The following is a 24,733-nucleotide window of genomic DNA, read 5'->3' on the forward strand; positions in this document are numbered from 1 at the left end:
TAAGGATGTTGCCTTTTGTATATGAGATTTTCATCTCCTATTTTCAAGAAACTGCAGGGTGACTTTTGTACCTATTGTTTTTTAAGTGTCTTTAACTTAAATATTCAGTATGCCCAAGTGGCATTTTGTGGGATAGTATGTTCTTAACTTTTTCAACTTCAATGAGCTGATGGCATATAACTTGAAGAGATTTATGATGAGAATATAGGGATTTATTTGCTGTTTTTAAAAAGCACAGCTAGATTAAGCAAAGGCTGTATTACTCCACAATTAAAATTTTTCAAGGTAGTTCTCATATAGCCTGAAAAAAGTAGTTATAACAGTCCCTCTTATCTGTGGCTTAATTTTCTACATTTTCAGCTACCTGTGGTTAACTGTAATTACCCAGAAAATTCCAGAAGTAAATATTTCATAAGCTTTAAATTTTGCACCATTTTGAGTGGCATGTTAAAGATCTCACTATTCCTGCTCTCTGCTTTCCAGAAAGTGAGTTATCCCTTTGTTCAGTAGATGTGTGTGGTCATGCTGCCCTCCCATTAGCCACTCAGTTGCTCTCCCCATTACCCGAGTGACATATCATCACAAGGCTATGCTCAGGTGACCCTTGTGCAGTGGCCTGATGCTGTCACAGTGTCTCCCCTTCACCTCACTTCATCTCATCACAGGGGCATCAGGTTAGTGTGCAGAATCACAAGCGGAGAAAGTATGATGATTCAGCACGATGAGGTATTTTGAGAGAAAGGAGACCATACTCATAAAACTTTATTCTGGTATATTGTTATAATTATCCTATTTTATTATCGACTGTCATTATTAATTTCTTGCTATTCCTAATTTACAAATTAAACTTTATCACAGATAAGTGTGTTAAGGAAAATAAAACTTTGTACATATAATATTTGGTACCACCCATGGTTTCAGGTATCCACTGGGGATCCTGGAATGTATCCTCTGTGAATCGGGGGGACTGTAGTGTATTAAATCCAAAATGACTTTCTGGGAGAGTCCATCTTTAATTGAGAAGTACAATATTGCATTTGCTTTGATGAAATAGCAAGAGAAAAACGAGATTAGAATATAATACAGGTTCCCCCTCTATACATGCTCCTATCTCAACATGATTTGATGAAGAATTTAAAAATTTCTTCCTAAAGTACATAGTTTTAAGCAGTATCAAATAATTTTTATACTTCTTCTCTTACCCTTATAAAACCTATCAAATTATCTTTATTTATAGTTTTCTGCTTATTAAGTTATAAATATGAATTTGTAATCAAAGTGTAATCAAAGATTAAGAGATCACACTATGAAATAAAATTTTAATTATAATATAAATAAGTGAAATGCTAAGTAGTCTTTAATATGCTGAGAAACTATGCTGTGTTACATATTAGAACTTTATAGAATTGGGATTAGGTTATGTTTTTATCCTAAAGGAGTGTTCTAACACGAGAGTAAAGAAAAATTCTCCTAAAATTATTTTTTCACCTATTTTAAACTTAATTGCCCTCAACTGTTATTTTTCTGCAAAAGGGTTCTCTGATACATGTGGCTTTGTAATGTTTTGCTTTCATGTTGCCACATGGTTGTCCATAAATGAGTCATGAATAATACATTATCAGAATACCATCTGATATGACTGAATCTTCAAACAGCACATATTCTAAAGCTATGATACACTCTGGAGATCCATACCATGGGATTCAGTGGAAAACATTAAAAGCTATTTCCCCAACCATCTAAAAATGTAAGTGTATGTTCTTCAGGATGAAGCAGTAATGAATTTAGATTATATGGTCCTCAGAATAACACGATAGGTTTCTTTAAGATATTTACTAGTATTATGTGGCAATAGAATCAGTTATTTCAATTGCTGACATTTCAAACATAGACGTTATTGACAAAATTTGTCATTAATTTCTATCTACATGTTTTAGAGACATAAACCTATACCAGTTTTGACAGAACTTCAGTACATTTTATACTCCTGATACCATATTGCTTTTTAAGCAGTTTTTTAATCAAATGATGTAGGATACTGAACAGGTACTATGAATGAGATTAAGTGGCTAAGTTTTATGTATACACACATAAATATTAATGACTATAGATAAATACTATATAAAGAATATGGGTTTATATATGAGTAAATTCATTTTTATTCTTTGAGTAAATGCTGAAATGTGATTTATACAGTTTAGGATAGTTTCTATGCTATTATATCTGAATTGGAGTTCTCAATTGTTGACTGTGAGGACTTTTTAAAGAAATTATAAATTGTCTTTTCACTTAATTCCTACATGGCATTTCTGAGGTAGTTGCATTATCTTTATACATCAGCAAATACTATGAGTTTTCAATCTGGTATATCCATTAGCCATCAGTATTGGATGTCGGTGAACATTTTTCTTCATAATGGTCTAATGACTTATTTTATATTTATTCTAAATATCCTATTTACTCAATTGAAAATCAAATTTAGGACTAACTTTTATCTGATTGGAGATTTGGCTTATAGGGTTGCAGGAGGAAGGATGACCCTGCCCTGAGTTATTATCCAGGGCACACTGGTGTATCCACCTTCACTACCTGTTCTATGAACTAATGTATTTGGCCAGACTGGAAGCAAGATGTAAAAAGTGTGTGTGTGTGTGTGTGTGTGTGTGTGTGTTGTAGCATATGCTGAAATGGGAAAAATACTAATGACTGTAGAGAAACCCAGAAGATACCATTGTAATCAAGTGATCAAAGTTAACATTATGCCAGGCCCAGTGGCACACACCTATATTCACAGCAGCTTGGTAGGCTGAGGCAGGATGATTGTGACTTCAAAGCAAAAGCAAGGTACTAAGCAACTCAGTGACACCCTGTCTCTAAATAAAATACATAATAAGGCTGGGGATGTGGCTCAGTGGTCATGTGTCCCTGAGTTCAATCCCCGATACCCTAAATAAATAAATAAATAAAGTTAGCATTATTGGTGATAATTCATTGGATGGCCTATGTCCTTCTGCATGAATATAGGATAAGAAGGATGCTTATAGACTTCCTTCTAAAACCCATAATTGTAGTTTAATCTTAAAGTTTCATGGAACACCGAATTAAGGATATTAACACCTGACCAGTATTTTCAAGGTCTGAAAAATGAAAAATTGAGAAATTATTTCAGACTAGGGGAGATGAAGAAGACACACCAGCTAAATGCAGTTGGATGCCCTGACCTGTATCCTGAGATGGAAAATGGACATTAGTAGAAAACTAGTAATATGTGAATAAATTCTAGCGTTCAGTTATTAGTGGTGACCAACACCAATACTAGTTGTGACCAAGTTACCCCAGTACATGAAGATGTTAACACTGGGGACTGGGTGAATATTATGTGTTCATACTATCTGTACAACTTTTTAGCAAATCTAAACTTATACCAGAGTAAAAATATTCACCATAGAGCAAGTCTAGCTGTTCTGATCCATGACTCACAGTAAAATAGATTAGACAAATGCTCCTTAACAGGGAAATCAGCAATGCATTTTGTGGATTCTCTCATCTTTAAAAGGATGCCCTCAAGAAGTTGTGAGTCTCTCCACACATGTACACAACTATTTCACATTTCACGTAAACACTAGATCTTCACAAAAGTCTTGGCTAGAGACTTGATCAGTGTTTAAACTGTAGAGACAGCCAAGGTCCTCCCGATCTTCCTATTTTTTCCAAGGGATGGATTTCAAATTGTGATGGGATTCAATGAAGGTCTGTCCCTGCCTGTATTTTTATCAGAATGGGCTCTGGAAGGACCCACTCTGTTTTTTCCTGCGTTCTCTCCCAGGCCTGTGAAACCCCTTCCTGCCTCCTCACCACCTGTATCTTCTCCACAGCCCTTGCTTATTGACCCACTTCTCTTTACCTTGTTTTCCTCAGCTCCTGTTGCCACTTGTGTGCCATTCACTCACTAATTAATACCTCTAACCGTAAACTCCAAAGCTGTATTTCACCTACTAACAAGAAGGCCAGAGGAACTTCATTTCAGTGTTTAAGACAGAACTCATCATTTTTTCTCACAAAGATCTTTTATTTTCTCGTTCTGTTTTTCGCACCTCACTCAGTGACACTACTGTCTATCTACCTGGCCAGAAGCGAAGAGTAACCTTATGTTTTACCCTACCAACCCCCAGAACTCCCTCTCTTGGCAGACTTTGTTCTTTGCAGTCTTTTTGCCACTACATTAGCTCAGACATTATCAATTTTTACCTGCCTTGTTTGCTAACTTTGCTACCTTCATTCCGTCCTCTTACTAAAATTTGTATGGAACATCTTAAATGTGCATGTTTTAAATCTTTTCTTAGTTCCCATTGTTATTATTCAATATGTGTTTGTTCAATGAATAAATGCATTTCTGGTAACATCAGTACAAATTCAGAGGACATTGTGACAAACCTCAGTGGACTTATAGAACTCTCTGGGATTCTTCTTGGAAGCATTCATGATGTCATGTCACTTCTCCTGCAACATGCGAGCAGATACTCCCGCATCGTTCTCATCTTTACCATTTGTGATAATGAACATAGTTATTAAAAGTAATAATCCCACCTTAAACTTTTCTAATAGATCAGTCTCCAAAGAATTGTAGTTAGAGGTTAGATGTTCAAGTGCTTGGGATAGGCCTGGCACTCTTTCTAGCTGCACGATGGTAGAAAGATATGAATGTATTTAAATACTCAGCATATGCCTGTGTGCCCCCCAAAGCTCCTGTTAGACAATGCAGGATGTTCACAGGTACATGATTATATTATGAAGGCTTTAGTGGATTAATACATTGGAATTGATCACTGGGTGGTAACTGAAGGCAGGTAAGGGCATGAGTGGAGGAAGTAGATCATTGGGGGCATGCTCTTAGAGAAATGTATTTTGTTTCTGACAAGTAGAGCTCTCTCTGATTCCTGTCTGCTATCAACTGAGCAGCTTTTCTACACCACACCCTTCCACCATAATATTCTCCCTCACCTCAGGCTCAGAGTGATGGAATCGGCAGACCATGGAATGAATCCTGAAACTGTGATCCCAAAATAACCTTTTTTGTTCGCTAAATTGTTGTTCTCAGGTATTTTTGTAACAAATTTTTGTGACAAAAAGCTGGTGAACACAATATATGATTAAATGTCCAATAGTATATTATTATTTATGATTATTTGATCATATATAACTTTGAAAGGGTGTGCATTATTTTTAATTAAAAATTTTAAAGTTAAGATACCTTCTTTTATTTCTTTAATTGGTATGTCATAACTTCTTGGATCTGTTTTTCAATTTCTAAGTTGCTTGCAAAAGTCAAGAGCTAAAAAATGAGAATATGTAGAGATTGTCTCATAAGCCATTGTGAACTTGACAGTAATAAATCTTGCTAACTCTCATGAAGAAATAATGAAAGCAGTACTGTATAATTCCAACATCAGCTCTATAACTGAAGCATCATAAGACTTTTATGACAAGTTTCACTGACTTTTTTGCCTGTGCCTGTCTACCTCAAAGTAATGTTACAAACCTAAATAGGGAATGTTTAGGAAATTCTAGAAAATAACATGATACACGGGCACATGCACACGAAATTCAGTTAAACATTAAAATGTCTAGGTATACCACTCCTTGCTTTTGAACACATAGCTAACATTCTTCTGTTTATCAAGGGCTAAAATAACTACTTATGCATTCATGTTTTGAAACAAATGCTGTGCAGGCTAAGTATCAGACAAGGAACTGAGGAGAAGAAAAAGATTTCTGGGCACTGAGTGCTAGCAGATTGTTTTCTAGATCATTTTGGAGAAGGCTTCAAAAGAGGAATTCACATCTCTGTTTCTCTTTCTTCTTAGAGACCAGTAATCTTTTTTATAGTGCTGTGTAACAAGAGAAAATAGATAAACCCAGTGCTTTGAAGTGACTCAGGAGATGTTCCTATGGATATAAAAAGCTTACTACCTTAGAGGCTATGGCAACCTAATCCATCTCTGCAGAGGAAAGGCAGGCTTTTATAGACCCCAGGACAAGGGTTAAGTTTATCTGCTTACCAGGGATCTCAGCTTGATGACTAACTTGCCAGACAAAATTTCCTGTTAATTCAGAGAGTTACAGATTTGGTTGCTGAGGGTTTCTTTAGCAGAACACACCCTGACCTTATGTGAAAAGGAGAATTTTACTTTGAAATACAGCATTGCAAAGATGCAGAAACTGCAGATGGAGAAAGAATATATATATATATATTGTGGATTTCTGTAAAAATAATGCACACATAACAGAACATCCTGAAACTGTTTATTAGATTATAAAATTTCCCCTTGTTATCCTGAGTTTCCCTTAGCAGGACATGTGATGATTTTCCACCGTAACGACAGCATCTCTATTTTAAAGAAATGATTTGCTTTTATTTAAGTCATGACTGAAAAAAACAAAAACAAAAACACTGAAATGATGTGATTTCCTAACAGAGATAGTCTTATCAGGTCAATATACATTTTAATAGTGATTAATTAGGTGATCAGGAGAAATCTATCTAAATACATTCTTCTTTATGAAAGGTGCTGAACCTCAGTGTCCCAGAACATGCGGTTTAAGTCAGAGAAGGATATGGAATCCTATAGTTCCTACTTTACACCCTTCACTTTTAGGACCTGGAAGTAGAAAATGTTTTTTTTTTTTTTTTCTGCTTCTATGACCCTCTCCTTCTTCAGTAGCTGTTCTGCTCAGCACTCTGTGGGCAGCACACTATCCAATGGCAGCAGGTAGCATACTGAAATCCAGATGTATGGAATAGAAATAAAATAACACCAGCCTCTCTCCTGGACCTACTATGTACCTTCTCTTCCAAGCAGATGTGTGAATATATATGATTCCCAATATGAACAGTATATCATGAAAAATCCTTTCATAATTTGAAACATTAGGAAATAGAAACATGTAAATTCAAATTTTACTGATTACATTGTAATTCTATTATCTATTTCTACTAGATATTTTAGATGCCTATAAATTGACACTAATATTTTTTATTTTTTAAAAGCATATCATAGCAACTCTATTCTTTCCTAGCCCTGCCCCTCCCCCTTACTGTGAATTAGCATCTGCATATCTGAGAAAATATTCAGCCTTTGGTTTGGGGGGATTGGCTTATTCGGCTTAGCATGATATTCTCTAGCCTTATCAATTTCATTCTTCTTTAAAGCCAAGAAATATTCCATTGTGTGTGTGTGTGTGTGTGTGTGTGTGTGTGTGTGTGTGATTTCCTTTATCCATTCATCTGCTGAAGGACACCTAGATTGGTTCCATAGTTTAGCAATTGTAAGTTGAGCTGCTATAAACATTGATGTGGCTATATTACTACAGTATGCTGATTTTAAGTCCTTTGGGTATAAACCAAGGAGTGGCTTAGCTGGGTCAAATGTTGGTTCCATTCCAAGTTTCTTGAGGAATTTCTATACCACTTTCCATAATGGTTGAGCCAGTTTGCAGTCCCACCAGCAATGTGTCCCCACATCCTCACCAACATTTATTGTTGCTTATATTCTTGGTAATTGCCATTCTGACTGGAGTGAGATGGATTAGGTAGAGGAGAGTGAAGGGAGGGGAGGTGGCCTGGAGGAAGGAAGAATCAGGCATTATTATCTTGTGTACATATATGACTACATGACTGGTGTGATTCTACATCATGTACAACTAGAAGAATGAGAAATCATACTTCATTTATGTATGATGTGTCAGAGTGCATTCTACTGCCATGTATAACTAATTAGAACAAATTTTGTTTTAAAAAGCATTCCTTTAAATAAATTATTTCAGAGAGGTATTTTATCCCAGATTATAGATTGACTGTATTGCTCATAGATATGGAACACATTTAGCCAAATGGCAGCTAGCACTGTGATTAACTTGAAGGTAAACTTTACGGTGATAAGGTGATCAGCTCTTTTGTATACATGTTTCAGCTGACACAAACTTATGGAATTGCAAGAAGTAATAAATGCCACTAAAGTAGCACTTTTAACATTTTCATTTGGCATTATAAAATGGTCCACTGCAAATCTAGAAACCAAAGTGTTAATGACCAAGTACAAAATTTGCAATCAAAATGCTCTCTGTTCTCCCAGAAGGTGGAAAGGGGATAATTAACATAAACTATTTATATTGCACCAGATTGCAAAACCTAATGATTGCACTGTAGCAAGTCTGAAAGCTACCTAGTATAAACTGGACAATAAAAAGTGAGGAGAGTTTTATACCAGTAAGCTTTGAGGAAATAATACACCAAAAAATACTACAAATAGTCAAATTATTTCATCCATATGTGGAAACCAAGCATTTCATGTATCATTTTAGACAATAATATGCAACTGAGAGTTATTTTATGGGTGAAGCAAAATATAAAAGAATTGTTGGGTGAAAATGAATCATCATGAAGCAAGAGAGGATAATTGCTATTAAAAAACGAGCATCGGTGTAGAAATACTAATCTTCTGAGACAAAAGCATCTCTACTGAAGTCAGTCTGTTTCCAAAATGGTTTGGACAATTATCTGCCATTTGTCCAACTTTCCAAGTGGTGGGAAAGACTGAAGAAAGAGGACATGGGACTCCATTTCCTGGGACCCCATGACCCATTATCCACAAAAAGGGAAAGAATGACTGTTAATATCCATTAAGAGACTCAACTTCAGTAAATCAGCATGTATGTTGGGAAGTTTTTAGCCACAGTGAAATATACCTGCTACTTTTATAAGCATGCATTTTAAATTTTTCTTTCCTTTTTTACTCTTTTTGTCTAACAAGCAATAATTTAGCTTCTATGAGCAACATTTATATAATACAAATTGAAACAACCTTTCAACATCTACTTTCCAGTATCTAATTGTTTCTGAATATGATATAAATCATACTTTCATTTTCCAGGAAATACCTTTCATTTTCAAGATGCAGTGCTAGGTATTATGATATTCCAAACCACAAGTAGTTTATCTTTCCATTTCTCACAAGCTCTGTAACTTAAAAGAATACCTTGGAATTCCTTTTCCCTGGAAGTATCTTCATATCCTGACAGTGTGAGGTTTGGAAGGGTAATTACCTCTACTAGGTTTTATAATATCCATTCTATTTATTTATAGAGACCCAAATATTATGTAATTGTACTCACTCATAAATATATTCCTCACTTTTCTCCTCAAATAATTTAATTTTCAGCAGAGATAAGCTGAACATAATCATGTAAAAAAAAAAAAAAAAAAAACCTCATGAGGGTGAGTTTTACTTATTCTATTCAACTCTCCTTGCCACTCACTTCCTGATACAGAGAAATGTAAATACATGCAAATTTGCTCCTGCTATTCCTTGGTGCATTTACATGGGGGAAGAAAAATAATGAATTTCTATATTTTTTATAGACAGTACACTGTTGTTTTTGTTTATATGGAAAAATGTCCCATCTCCAGGGATCTCATTTCTGTGGCTGGAGAGCCTATAGTCTGGTTAATCAAGGAAATATTAGTACTCAAGACACCTTTGTGGGGAAAGAATGCATTATTACTGCAACCAGCCTTGACACATTTAACTAAAGATTCAAAGCATGGTCCAGGAAAAATGGAAAGAGCATTTCATTTTCTGGGAGTTAACAAAGTCATTATCCCAAATGCTGTCAAGACCAGCTTACCTGAAACTCAAGTGCCTTGACAGATGCGTCAAGGCCACCTGAAAGTCAAAAAGAAAAGCAAGGCTCCATCTGAACTGCACATACAGAAAGAGTTGCAGGGAGGAAAAATGGGCACAGCAATCAATGGGTTCAGTGGTCAGGGGCCAACACAGGAAAAGTCTTTACTCTCTGAATAAGGAATTTGAATTTTGATCTATAAGGTGATGGGAATCCATTGAAGAATTTGAAACAGATTATCACAGTTTAATTTAGAAAACAATGTAGTAGTTGTTTTCAAGCTGAATTGAAAGGTGGAGATTCTAAGATACTAATGAAAGAACCAATTACAATGTTCTTTGAAAAATTACACTTACACTTGGATCATTTTCTCCACTAGAACTTTGAGAAAGAAATGAGGTCCTTAGACATTAGCCGTAAGGTGTATACTTGATGATGAGTCCCCCCCACTCTAGAATTGAGGCCTCTAAACTAACTGTTCAGCTAACATCTGTTTTGTATGAGCCAACCACTCTGCTAAGTGTTGTTGATTGAGAAATGCAATCTGAATGAGACCCAGGTTTTGATGCTAGGATTTTGCTGTCCTTTGGGATGCATGCCCTGGTGTTCATATTATGCTGATAGGTTGTCACACGTGCTATAGAAGAAGTCTGATATAATGATGAGAAGCTCATTAGAAATGGACCCTTCCCAGTCTAGAGCATCCAAAGTCTCCCCTCCCCCATGAAGGGGGTTCCTCGGCTGAGTCCTGGCGATATATCTACAAAAGGCCAATGTCTATTCTGAGTACTTGAGGATAAAGGTAAAACCCTTAGTTTGCTAATGTTTAACATAGGTCACAGGAGAGAGAGTAGTGGTCGTGCATGCACACTTTGTCAGTGCAATCTTGACATTTCTATCCTTCACAATCAGAGAATGGATTGGCAGGGAGGGTCTACCCACAGCCTCATTGGGATGGGCCAGTCTCTTCTGGCCTCATTCACGGCTGCCTCCCAATCCAGTGTGACAGAACAGCTGCCAGCAGGGCTTCTTCCTCCTAGTCAGCTGAGCTCTCCAACAGGTCAGGGCCATCAGTACTAGATGCGGGTTTCAGCTGCCTGGGCTTTCATACTGCAACTCTCGCCACTAGTTTGCAGCTGATGGAAATTTCATCATAGAGCCTTTTCACCGTCCCTGGGATATATTTCTCACTTTTCAGATAGAAATGTGAGCCCACCACCACCACCACTATTCAAAAAAACTTTTCTTTAAAGTAGGCTATTCAAAAAAATTTCTTTTTTATAGCATGTGCCATGGACTAAATAGTAGTGTCCCCTACAAAATTTGTATGTTGAAAATCTTGATCCCCAGTGTGAAGGGTTTCGGAAATGGGGAAGCGATTAGGTCATGAGGGTGTATTTCTGCAGCTTTTGACCACTATTACAAATACCTGCGATAATCAACTTATAATAAAGAGAAAAGGTTGATTTAGACTCACAGTTTGGGAGGTTTTTAGTCCATAATTGGTTGGGCCTGTTGCTCTCAGTGGGGGAGAGTATATAATGGTGGGAGCATGAGGCAGAGCAAATCCATTTCCTCGTGGCTGGGAAACACAAGAGATAGAAAGAGCCTGAGAGTCACCTTCAAGGGTATGCTCCTCATGACCAAGAAGTCCCAGGAGGCCCCACCTCTTACAGTCTCCACGGCCTTCCAGTAGCTATAAGCCACAGGCCATACCTTTTCCTACCTGGGCCTTTGGGGGACAGTTATCCAAACTGTTGCAAGCCTTCATGAATGGAATTAGTCCTGATGAAGTGGCAGAGCACTTGCTTCCTCTGTCAGCTGTGTCCCACATGCAGATACAGTGAGTGGGTCTGCCAACCAGGAAGAGGGCCCTCGGCAGAACTCGGTCTGCTGGGACCTTGATCATGCCATTCCCGATCCCCTGAACTGTGAGAGAGACATTTGACGTAAAGTAATTGGGTCATTTGTTATAGCAGCCTGAGCTAAGACAACATGTCTCTGGCTTTATAACATTATAGTTTGACAAAGTAGGATGGAATCATTCTGTCCAAAGAAGTTCAGTTTTGTTAGATCACCCTCTACAGGGAGGGGAGGGGACAGTCCTGTGTTGTTTTCTGAGAACTAAAGCATTTCGAGAATGTAAACATGGGGTGAGATGAGGATGTAATTTGTGGGGCAGCATGGAGGAGATTGGACTTTATCTTGGGGATCCGGGGAAGCCAATACTTAATTTTAAGCAGAACATTGGCAAGAACAGATTTGAGATATGGAAAACTTGATCTCGTTACCTCCTGGAAGATTGCTTGGTTATTATAGAGGCAGCCGTGCAGGTAAGGACAGGCAGAGCAGTCTGGTTGTCCATGAGAAACTGACACATGAATTAAAGCTGTGTCAGGGAGAACTGAACAAGAATTATTTGAGAAAAATCCTGAATTTTCTTGGACTTTTCCTTCATGGAAGGAACCTCATTATCTTGCCATTATAAGAGGTGCTATTTATTCCTCACCCAAACAGACTGACACTCAGCTGGGACTTACAGTAAAATGTGACCTAGTTGAAATTGAAATGGGATCCTGAAGTATCCTTTCTACAGCTGCCAATATTCTGTGTTTGTCAGTGTAGCATATCTGCTGCCATAAAATCTGTGGTCTTTAATTTCTCTGGTTTCTCGTTATATTTCACATCCATCATGGGAATTCTTTTACAGACTTACTAAAACATTCTTTGATATTTCTGAAGTTTTTTTTTTTTTTTATTCTCATGTAGTAATTGGATTTTACTGGTTTCTTTCAGTTGATCTGTTTTTGCTCTCTCTGGATCAAAATCTGTCCCCCATAATCTGTACTGGGTCTTCTATCTTCAGATGAAGATAGAAGCAACAAATGGAATTGGACCAAACTCCTTTGTCATCTTTTTGAAGCCCCAGGATAGTACAGTACAGATGTTTGAAAGGTGAAGAAGTTAGTTAAGCATAATATCAAAGTCCTTTTAGCTCCTTTTATTTGTGTTGGATTGGTTTTGCTCGGGTCAGTTGTAACTCGCCATCAGTAGGGAGAACATGTGCTGGTGTCCGTGGTGGCAGAGTCCTGATGGAGGCCTGCATTCTTGGGCAATTATTTATAATGTCCCCCTTTACTTCCCAAGTGTTTCGTTTTGTACATTAAATTATACGACCACCCTATCTATGAGTAAAAGCCACAAGGAAATTGTCCATTTATGCATCTCCAGCATTCAAGTTATGGAACATAAATCTAATTAAAGTGCGCTGAGTCACTGCCTCTTACTCTAGGCTTCCTCTCTAAACTTTTTAAGGTCAAACAGAGAAAAAAACTTGTAATTTCGTAACTGAAAGGATTTTGCTGCTATAATAGAAAAATGAAATTGCTGCTGCTTTTGGTGCTATGTATGCCTGAATTAGTCTTGTCATGATTGTATTAAGACAAATAACACAAAGCCACGTTTTACACTTAATTTTTAAACAAATAGTTATGATCGTTTTTTAATTATGGTTAGAAACCAGAGAACATGGGGCAAAAGAAGTGAAAGGAATCTTGAAAAATATGTTAGTGAATTTTAATCATCCTCTGTTTTTAAGGATGAGCCACCTATGGCCCAAGGAGGTCATGTATCCTGTGTATACTCACATGGCTATTTACTTAGTATACGACACTAGTCAGATCTCTAGTGTATTCATCCAGGATTTCAAGATTCTTTTTGCCAAATGTGATGGCACATGAAAAGCCAATGGCAACACTTATTCCCACCCCGCTCTGTGCTAACAAATAATGTCAAATATCTAGACTCGAGGATAGGAGACATGTGCAAATCAGTCAAGATTTTCTTGTTTTGTTTTTCATATTTTCTGTATTAATTAATATGGCATAACAGTTATGTGTTGGGTAGTTGTATGTATGTGCTCACAAGTATATTCTTGAAAACATTCCAGCATCACCAATCATCCAGAAAATGAAAACTCCTGTCTTGGTCGTATGTTGACATTCTAACTCCACCTGAGACTGGGTTCTCACCACTTCACTCCTGTCAGAATGGCTATTATCAAAAATATGAACAGTAACAAATGTTAGCAAGGATGCGGAATAAAAGAAACCCTTTTATACTATTTAAATATAGTATAAAAAAGTATAAAAGAAACCCTTTTATACTTTTTATACTATTGATAGGAAATGTAATCAGTATATCCATTTGGAACAAAGGTCCTAAAAAATTTAAAAGTAGAGCTAGCCTATTATCTCACAATGCCACTAGTAGGTATTCTGTCAAAGAACTTGAAGTCAGTGTATGGGATAGGTGTACACGATGGAATACTGTTTAGCCTTAACAAATAGAAAAAGAGGAATTCTGTATTTGCAAGCCATGGATGAACCTGGAGGACATTATGCTGAGTGAAATAAGCCAGGGACAGAAAAGCAAATAGTGCATGATCTCACATACCTGTGGAATCTTCTGAAGTTGAACTCATAGAAACAGACAATAGAATGTGGTTACCAGTGGCTGGGGTTGGGGAGACTGGGGAAATATCAGTCAAAGGACACAGCATTTCCCCTTCAGTGACCTCTGAAATTCCTGGCTGTCTTCACTCAAGTCTCCTGTGTTTGTTGTGTCTTGACATTCTAACTGCACCGGAGCCTGGGTTCTCACCTAAGGAGGGTGACGCTCAGAAGCCCTGGAGGTACTGCTGTTTGTGTTGCCTTTTCTCCCACCACGTCCCCAGCGTGGCCCCGGAAGCAGTGCTAGGTGTCTTCACTGCTCTGTGCTTTTTCTAGACCTGCTCTGCTCATGGCTGAAGTGACTAGCCACCTGGGCACTTAGTGGAGCTTGGAGATGTGCCATCAGGTAAAATACATTGTAGATGTTGGGGACGACTGAATCTCATTATTATTTTTCCATCGATTCCATGGTAAAATGCTGATATTTACATCCTTCACATTAAAATATGTCAAAATTAATCTTGTTTTTTTTCATTTTTCTTCTTTAAATGTAGCTGATTTTAAAATCCCCATGTGGCTTTCATTTTATGTCCTTTGGAAAGCACTCTTCCATTCTTCTCCGCTAACACTCTCTCGAGTCTGAAGCTCCTGTTGTCAGATTCTTTCATCCTTATTGCTCGCTCCTGGAGTCCTCGTTGTCATAGTCTTGGCCACCTGCCTCCTGTCTTGGGAGGTTGACTGCTAAGTCATCAATACTTTTTTTAGTACTGTCTTAATTCATGGTAAATTCTGTGTGCATTCAGATATACCTTCTGATACATCTACTTCTGGTTTTCTTACGTGCCTCCCTTGGTTATCTTGTTTACCTCTTTACTTCAGTTGCTCAATTCTATGTACATTTCTTAACCTTGTCCATCATAAGATTTTAAAACCTCTGCCCCAGTGTCTTGGGCCCTGGCTGCAGAACTTCCTCATGTTCCCCAGCACGGGGGTCCCCTGGCCAGGCTCTGGAGCCCTTGTTTCTCTCATTCCTTTGTTCAGCACACATTCTCTGGTCACCTGTTGTGTTCCATGCTTCAGTCAAGGCACTGGAGATAGGAAACCTTTTCCTTCACATTACGTATCATCTAACTGGGGTGACAGTAGGTCAAAGGTGATAAATAAAATATTTGGCATGGGGTTCAAGAGGTGCTAGGGAAAAAAATCTAAAGCTAAAAATGGCAATATGAACTGTTGGCCATGAAGGAGGGGAACTTTTAGGTGGATGGCCAATGAAGGAAGTAAAGAAGCCAGCCAAGGGGATATCTGGGGATAATGCACTCTAGACAGAAAGCAAGTACCGTACTGAGTCCTTGAAGTAGGAGGGACTGGTGTCTTCAAGAACTAGAAGAAATGAAAATATGGCTGAAGCAGAGAGGAAAAGAAAAAGCGAAACAGACGGTGAGGTCAGAGAGGTAACTAGATATCAAATCCTGCAGGGCTTTGTAGATTCTAGTGAAATCTGGAAAACTGCCGTGTACAATAGCACATACGTGCAATTCCAGCAGTTCAGGAGGCTGAGGCAGGAGAATCGCAAGTTCAAGGCCAGCCTCAGCCACTCAGCAAGGTTCTAAGCAACTTAGGGAGACCTTGTCTCGAAATAAAAAGGGATGGAGATGTGGTTCAGTGCTGAAGGACCCCTGCGTTCAATCCTCAGTACAAAAGAAAAAGGGAAAGAGGAGTATTGTAAAGCTGTTGAGGGATGTTGAGCAGAAGAATGTTGTAATGTGTTCCCATTTTAACAGGATTATTTTGAAACTGCAGTAAGACCAGTTTGTGAGTGAGCCAAGGCAGAAGCAGAAGGACCTGCTGGTGGCTATCGTGGCAATCCTGTGAGACGCACGGGCCTCACACACCCGGTCGTGTTTCGGTGGCTTGGTCACAGTTGTGATGAGGTCACGGAGAGTGAGAAGTAGACATTCTGGATACATCTCAAAAATGGAGCTGTGGCAGTTTCTTGAGGGAATAATAAAGATGTGGAAGGAAGCAGGTCCAGGAAGACTGGGATCCCATGTGTAGCCATGATAAGAGCAGCTGAAGTGAGGAAGATATCGCTTATCCACCTTGAAGTCCCTGATGGACGATGTCCAGGTGCAGATGTTAAGTGAGCAGTTAGCATTCTTGAAATTCAGGAGAGAATCGTCTAAACCGAGCACTCACATTTTTCTGATTTTTCTTACTTGCTGTAAATTTCTTGTTCAGTTGCCACTAGCGTCCTGAAGCTTTTTGATAATGCCTGGGGCCATGTGACTTCTCCCTGCCTCTAGTTCATTCTTTGAAGCGTCTCCTCCCACACCTGGCCCCAGTGCCCCTGTGTGCTTAAGTCCCTCAACCTTTTTGGGGTTCTTGCCGCCACTTTTACGTCTTTCCAATGCAGCCTGTCCCTCATTCTAAGCTGAAGCACCCTCTCCACCAGCATTTTTTATTTCCCTGTCTCTATTATGTTTCTTCTACCACTTTTTCCACATTCCAAATAATGTGCCTATTTTTTATTTTTAGGAGTGTACATTGTCCTTCATCTGAATGTTGATCCCGTGAAGCAAGGGACTTTCATTTTCTCACTAATATATCCCAGCACGTGACAAATAATCACTAAGTATTTGTTGGGTTTTTCCAATCTGTCATTAGCTTACAAATGAAACTTATGAATTCATCCAACATGTGTATGAGGTAATAAATGTGATATACTGACTTTTAAAAAGCTACTAACTATTGGGACCCTTGCCAAGTAGGGAGGTATTTTGTAGGAATTAAATGGTGTTTACACAGCCTAATTAATAATTAGCTTCTTGCCTCTCTGGTTATTTATCTTCAATGTTTTTTCCTGAGTTTTTATATGCTTAGGGGAGCTCAGTAAATACCTGTTGTGTATGCCCATGCAAACGCAGTGCTAGCGTCGGGATTCTTGTGCTTCCTCCAGAAGGAGAGACACATAAGAATAGCAAAGATTATAACAAAGCATGACTGGTGACATTAGAAGTGAATGTGGAAATACAAGCTTTGGCTCCACCTAGAAAAGACACTCATGCCATCCACAATGGCCTATTTTCTCTGGAAGGCCCTGTCCCAATGGCATTAACTGTCTCAGAGATGTCAATCTTGCTTTGTAAAAACCTATGCAAATATGCAGGGGTGATGTCTGCCCTCTCTCCTCCTTCTCTGTGAATCCCGGGTCCCACTTGCAGCTAGGACTAGACAATGGCAGAAATGGTGGGTGCAACCCCTCCCCCACCCCACCTGCAGCTTGCATTGATCCACTAATGTTTTTAATCAATCTTGCTAAATACTTCCTGTAGGGAAAATGAGTAGTGATGAGAAGTAATCTTGCTGCTCCTTTCTTCTGAAAAATTCAGTGACTGATTTACAGATATTGCTTATTCATCATGATATCCTGTTGTAGAAGATGGGAATTAAATTTCAGCCTTAAAGGTTATGGGATCCCTCAAGGCCCAGAGTGTAGTAATGAAACATTGAGAACCTGGAAGAGGGATTCCAGTATCTGCATAGTGAATAAACTTCTATCAGACCTTGCTTCTGATGTGAATTTAGGATTATGTGGATATGAATATGCCAATGTTCTTTTCATTGGAGCCTTAAAACTGTCTCCATATTTCACGTACAACTTCTTTTGTTTCATTTCTCTTCAATTTAAAGCAAATTCTGTAATTTTCCTGAGGTCATGTGGGGTTCTGGGTCCTTCTCAACTGCACTAGAGGATGCTTCCCAGAAAGACCTCCTCTGAGATGCTACCACTTGGTACCCTGGATAGAAGCCTTTGGCAAATCTAATTCCTTACAAGTTATCTCTTTCCTCTGAAGACTCAGGGGTCCCTGTCTTTACCTATTATTTCAGATTAATACATGTTTCCTAAGGTACGTGGTCACATGTTTCCTAGGGTACATGGTCCTTTTGGGGCCCCAAATCTAACTCTTGGAGTAGTAGAAAAGTCTCTCCAAAGATCATAATACTCCTATAGATGTATGATTTGCCTATATTAAAATAGTCTAGCTTAGACACAAACCCACCTTATCCAAAGTAGTAATTCCCGTTCTCCCTTACTCTCTGATATGTTCGGAAATAGTAAATCCATTCCAAGTTTCATGGTTCCATCATGTATTGTGTGTTTAATGTTTTCATTAATCTTGTAATGATCCCACGGTGTGGTGGTGACTCTGATTCTTCCCCAGGCCAGCAAGTCTTTTGTTGCAGTCTCTTCGTCTATTAATTCATCAAACTCTTGAGCATCTTTTAATGTGTTAGGCACCATCAGGTCACAAGAGCTAGAGCCATTGAATGAACAAACAAAAAACTAAAATAAAATAAAAATCCAATCAACCAACCTCATATCCTTCGGATTCTGGAGCTAATACATTATTTATGCCCCTAGGAATTACACATTGGGGTACCATTGGTACATCAGGGTTGGACTACATTTTATCTTAGTTTTTTCTTTAATGTACTCTTTCAGAACTGAAAACTCAAAGACTCTTTGTTTTTGAGCAAATTTTATTTTATAACAGAATTATTATTATTGTCAGTTTCTATATTATATAAGGTTTTCCTAAAATATTTTAATTAAGTTCTAATCCTCCATCTTTCTTGAGCAATATAGCAGTTTGGGCCTGAGAATATAGCTTAGTGATAGAGTACTTGCCTAGCAAGCTCCAGGCCCTCGGATACGTCCCTAACTTTCTCAAACCCCCATCTCCCCCCAACCCCCCTGCAAAAAAAGAAAACAAAACATCCCCTTTGACTGTGCTAAGTCAAAGACACCCACCTGAAAGGAATGCACAAATGGATCCTTAAGGGGAGAGTGAGCTAGTTTTCTAGGTGAATAGGCACTTGGGAAAGACTTCGAGTTGGTTGTCAAGAGTTCTTCTTGATACCCAGCTCTGCCACTCTCCAGTTATGTGAGCTCGATGAAGCGCATGAATTCTTCCATCTGAATAAGTAGCCTAGAGTATTGAAAGCTTCGTTCAGGGTTTAATGCCACTTGGTTATTTAATTTCTTTAAACATGTGACTTCCCACTTCACCTGCTTACCTAGGTGGACGTGATCGTGACACTGGGAGGCCTTGCTGGGCGTTTTGACCAGATCATGGCGTCTGTGAACACCCTGTTCCAAGCCACTCACATCACGCCTCTGCCAGTTATCATGATCCAAGAGGAGTCTCTCATCTACCTTCTCCAGCCAGTAAGTGAAAAAGTAAATAAAACAGTACTTCCTTCCATAAAACATCTAGCATTCTAGAAGATGCGGAGAACCTTGGCCTCACTGTCTTTTGACTCTGAAGTACACTGTTTGCTTATTTGTAGCTGCTTTCCTCTGTGGCCCCAAGTCCCTGCCTAGCACCAAGGCAGAGAAATCTCCAAGTTTACATTTTATTGCAGCCAGAAGAAAAAGAAAATCTTGTAACTTTTAATTAAATTGAGTAAGAATTAAATTTAGCACGTTTGCATTTAGAACAGTTGAATGTGAATGACACTTGAGAAAACCTTCAACACAAGGGAAACACAAGACTTGGCAAATATATCAAATGGAATTCTCATATATTTTGAATTTTGTCCTTGTAATTGGAAACTGGATTTGATTTTGTTAAGTACTTGAAAGCAAATGTTTAGCTTTTACTACTCCTAAGTTGCCTGATAATTAATTTTACTCCTTAAAGCAAATCTTTAACAATGATGTCATTTTTATCCAATGATAAGTATCAGGAAAATTTCTATCAATGTAGGGCATAGAATAGAATTCTTTGTAAATTTGTAAAAAAAATTCTAAATAAACAAATTTTATAAGGTTTATTGGTAGATTTTAGTTAAAAAGAAATCAGCAGCTGGGTGCAGTGGTACACACCTATAATCCCTGTGGCTCAGGAGGCTGAGGCAGGAAGATTGCAAGTTCAAAGCCAACCTCAGCTATGGGGAGGGGTCCATCATTTTGTTAGGGGATACTTCTTCCTGCTCAGGGGGATGTAAGCCACCTAAGAAATTAAAGTCTAGAATAATAATGAAGAACAAAAGACAAAGTCAGAAAGATTTCTTCAAAAGAGGGAGCCCTTGATAAATCCAGTGGTTTATTAAGGGCATACATTAAAGACAGGGATAAGATTTAAGGAGTGGAGTCTTGCTTCATGATGCCTTGCCGTCAGCAGGTTGATTGGCATTTTGGCAGGTCACACCCATCTCAGAGGGGCTGTGCAGCCTCAGCAGGTCACCCCATCTCCAGTGCTGTGTGGGACCTTTGGCAGAGCTTGAATAGGGCTCAGAGTGTATCTGGGCAGTAAGCCAGAGGAGATGACCACTAGAAGTTCCTAGACACCAGATTCTCCTATTCATTAGGCTGCCATGTGCGATGTAGTCTGCACACGGCCCATAGATGGTTCTTGACATTCAGCAACCTAGCACAGCCCTAAGTAACTTAGTGAGACTCTGTCTCAAAATAAAAAATAAAAAGGGCTGGTATGTGGCTCAGGGGTTAAGTGCCCCTAGATTCAATCCTTGGTACCAAAATATACATATACATATGTATATTTTATTTATATAAATATAAATAAAAGATAGTGGGCAGTTGTTTTCTTTTTTGCTGTATGGACCATTGTGAAAATTTGTTGTTTAATATAGCTAGTCAAATGTATACTGAGTATTGTTGAGCAAGTTTTATCCCTTCTTTTTTTTTTTTTGTTTTACCCTTTTTTTTTTGTTTGTTTTTAAATCTTTTTCTGGCTCTTTATATCACCTGGACTTGGTGCTTCCTAGGAAAATGTGGAAGAGGAGCTGAGGAATTCAGATCTCAAACTCCATATTCTTTCTTTACTTAGCAATTATATAGCACCTGCTACATTAGGATTGGTCATACATTTGATCTCTAGTTCCTGTCTAGTGGACGAGACATTTATAAAAATGTATTCATAACTGGGTTAGCTTTCTGTTACTATAACAAATACTGAGGTGATCAAGTTATAAGGAGGAAAGGCTTACCTGGCCCACAGTCTTCCCGAGGCTTTAGTTTGTGATCATTGGCTCTTCTCTGTTGCCTTGGCTGGTGGCAGAACATCGTGGTGGGGGAATATAGTGGAATAAAACCACGCATCTCGTGGCCAAGTCATGAAAAAAGAAAATAAGAAAGCGGCAGGTTCCCACTACCCTTTGAGATCATGCCTGATGACCTGAGACCTCCCTTGGCCCCACCTCCCATAGTACCACTCTGGGGCCCCAGCCGTTATCACATGGACCTGTGGGGGACTCTGAAGATCCGAATGATAGCAATAATGCCATTAAGAGCTTAGTGCAAAAAGATGATGAGAGAACAAATAATTTGGGCATGGGTAGTAAGGAAAAGCTTTGCACAGACACACACGGTTTAGTCTCTCAATTAGTGCAACAAATATTTGTTGAATATCTTCTATTTGCCAGGCTCCTTTCTGGGGATAAGAAATCAACAAAACAGACAAAAACCTTTGTTTTCTTGGAACATACATTCTCCTGAACTTACATTTGAACAGAATCTTCATGGGAAAGACATTAGCTGCCAGTAAGGAAAGGTGGAGGTGCAAACGTGGGGGTCTTCAGAACAGTGGTCCACGGATGCTGTTCATTGTTATTGAGAATTACAGTCACAGTCAGGATAGGCTGATGGAACATTACAGAATTAACCCGAAACCGTTTTAAGTATTGTGCAGCAAAGATGAGTACAGTCTGATGTGTCTAATGACAAAGAATGACACTAAAAATTCTTAACTTTATTTGAATCAACACTAACATCTCACTGTTGGGTAGGAAGATATTTGAGGTTTTTACAAGCTGGAGCACATTTGAACTTCATAGCAATACTGTGAGGAAAGCAGGACAGGTAATAAAGGTTTTGCCTCAACACTTTTTCCACGCCACTACATTTCTTCTTTCATGGGGTTAATGGACTTAAATACAAATGACAAGCTCTTAAAACAAGTCACAGCCCATAGGCTGGTAATTTTCCATAAGCAGTGTTTACCTGAGTGGCCAGCGGTGTGTGCATGTGAAAATATGTACATAAATATTTGTACATTTATGTATACATACACACATATAGAAATTTTTTTCCTACAAAGTCTTTTTCAAATAAGATAGAACTTGGGTTCACTTTAAACATACATTCCACCTTACTGCTGTACCTCTAAATTAAAGAAAAATGCTAAACTATAAAATGTCTTCCTAGGACAACAATTTTATTTTATAAAGAAATTAAATGAATTTCCATTGAGATTTGTTAACATACATTAAAATGGTAAAATTCAATATAAATGTTAATTATCGTGAATGTTAGTTTTGAGAAAATTGCTTTCTAAAATTTTCTTTACAACTATAAATTATCTGACATAAAAGATAGCAGGAGGAATAAGTTCTCTATGGGAGCTCTTTGTTTTGAAAACATTTTACCACTGCAAGAGAATTATTGTTGATTCTGCCATATTGACATTAATTGGCCAGGATGTTCCTTGACCCTAGAACTAAAATGTGCTTCTCTTGATCTTACCCTCAAGTCTTCTTAGTGATGACTGTGATGTTCTGTGCTTCTTTTGGAGAGTCTACATGTGAGACTGTCATGTGACTAGAATGTATAAATAAGTAATGATTGTTCATTGATTAGAGTTATGTTAGGCATTTGGGACTGAGCCTTATATCTAGAAGCAGTTCACTGAAATTTGTTTAGTGTGTTCCAGTCTAGTCTACAGTCTCCTTTTGATCCCCTTTGGTGATTTATTTTTATTTATGATAAGTTGGATTTTAAAACAAAGTCATGGAAGTATACCTCTGCATCTATATGAATATGCTTGGGTTATAAGCATATAAATTTTTATATTGTATTTTAGAAGATGTCAATTACTACAGGTCAAAATATCTACGATTGCAAACCTTAGCATGTATTTTCTTTGAAGGAAATATTCAATCTGCCATCTAGAAATGAAAGTTTAAAATAGGATGCATAATATTTCCTCCCTCAAAAGTAAGCCTCCCTCTTTTACTTCCAAAAAAAAAAATGTGTTCTTGGTAAGATACCGTCACCCTCTGTGAGCAGGAGAGCTCTCGAAAAAGGAGATGCCCCAACATGAAGCTTCACTGATGTCCGTGACCCATTGGACCCTGTTCCCTCAGAAGACAGGCAGCGCTCTGGGCTGTGTTTATCCTGCTGCCTGTGCAGGCTGTGGGTGGCCCCAGGTTTCACATACACACTTTCTCATTTTCTGGTTCTGTGCTTCCGAGGAGCACAGAAACATGAGCTTCTGTACACTGAGCATAAATTATCTTTTATCTCCAAGTTTTATGACAGTTTATAATACAAGTTAATAGGATTTATGACCAAGAAATGAGATGTCCCGGAGTTAATAAGGCGTGCCTTTTACATTACCCCAAACCTTGTTCAGTGATTCCTAATCAGGATTCCAGGACCGGATGTGGAGCTGGTGTTACAGAGCAGACTTCTGTCAGTCTTTATCTCAGTTGAGCAAACTTCTAAATGTGTTGTAAATATGCCTTCCTTGTGATCTCAGTTATGTTTTACTGCCACTTGCTTTCTCTCATCAGATTAATTATTTGCTGGATGAAGCCTGCCCTTTTATATATTATATGTTTGTCATACTGGCAGTGAATAGGATAAGAAGGTATTCATCGTCTGAGTGAAGCTGAATATTCATGACGCAGATTTGACATGTGTGATGTTTCTGCTGAGAGCTCAAGTCCTGGGTCCCTGTACCAATCCATACCCATGTCAAGCAGTCTTGTCTGTGACAGCCTCCAAGAAGTGAATCTCAGCATGATTTGAAATGGGGGCAGAGACAACTCTGAAATCTTCTATTTGTTGTCATATTTGAATTCCTTTCTTTGGAAAATTTTATTTTTTTTAAAATTCTTCCCTCTCTCTTCTATAACTTTTGTCATTGGCTTGTCCTTATACTCAGATATAAATTTTATGGCAGCAAAGAACTAATAGTCTAAGCAGTATTGAAAAGATCATTTTATATATAGGAATTTGCAGAGAATCTTATGAGATCTGCCCAAGGATATTTATAGTAATTCTTTGAAGGAAAATTGGTGCTGATATCAGAGACACATACGTGCATATCCTTGTTGCTGCAGTATTCATTGTTGCTGACACATAGTGCCATCAATGAAAGAAGGGATAACACAGATGTGGGACATAGACACCTTAGAATTTATTCAGCCATTAAAAGAACAATATCCGGGCTGGGATTGTGGCTCAGCAATAGAGCGCTTGCCTAGCACATGCGAGGCCCTGGGTTTGATCCTCAGCACCACATAAAAATAAATAAATAAAATAGGTGTACTGGGTCCAACTACAACTAAAAAATAAATATTTTAAAAATAACAATATCCTGTCATTTACAGCAAAATGGATAAACCCGGAAGACATTATGTTAAGTGAAAGAAGTGAGACACTTCTTAAATTACCACGAGTTTTCTTTCATGTAGATGTTTTTAAAAGTTGATTGTGGAATGTATAATGGCAATTACTGAATGCTGGGAAGCTTTGAGGGGCAGGAGGGTGTGGGAGGTTGGATCAGGGA

At 38.3% G+C, this 24,733-nt stretch overlaps 1 protein-coding gene across 1 annotated transcript in view; it reads left to right on the top strand.

Moving 5' to 3' along the window:
- Positions 1–24,733, top strand: part of Tpk1 (thiamin pyrophosphokinase 1) — a 332,659-nt gene that overhangs the window by 188,026 nt on the left and 119,900 nt on the right. Inside the window, exon 7 of the mRNA XM_077796672.1 lies at positions 19,219–19,365. Within this exon, the coding sequence (XP_077652798.1) occupies positions 19,219–19,365 (147 nt within the window). The remainder of the gene's footprint in view (positions 1–19,218; positions 19,366–24,733) is intronic.

This window comes from Urocitellus parryii, chromosome 3, assembly GCF_045843805.1.
Source record: "Urocitellus parryii isolate mUroPar1 chromosome 3, mUroPar1.hap1, whole genome shotgun sequence".
Classification (NCBI taxonomy): Eukaryota; Metazoa; Chordata; class Mammalia; order Rodentia; family Sciuridae; genus Urocitellus; species Urocitellus parryii.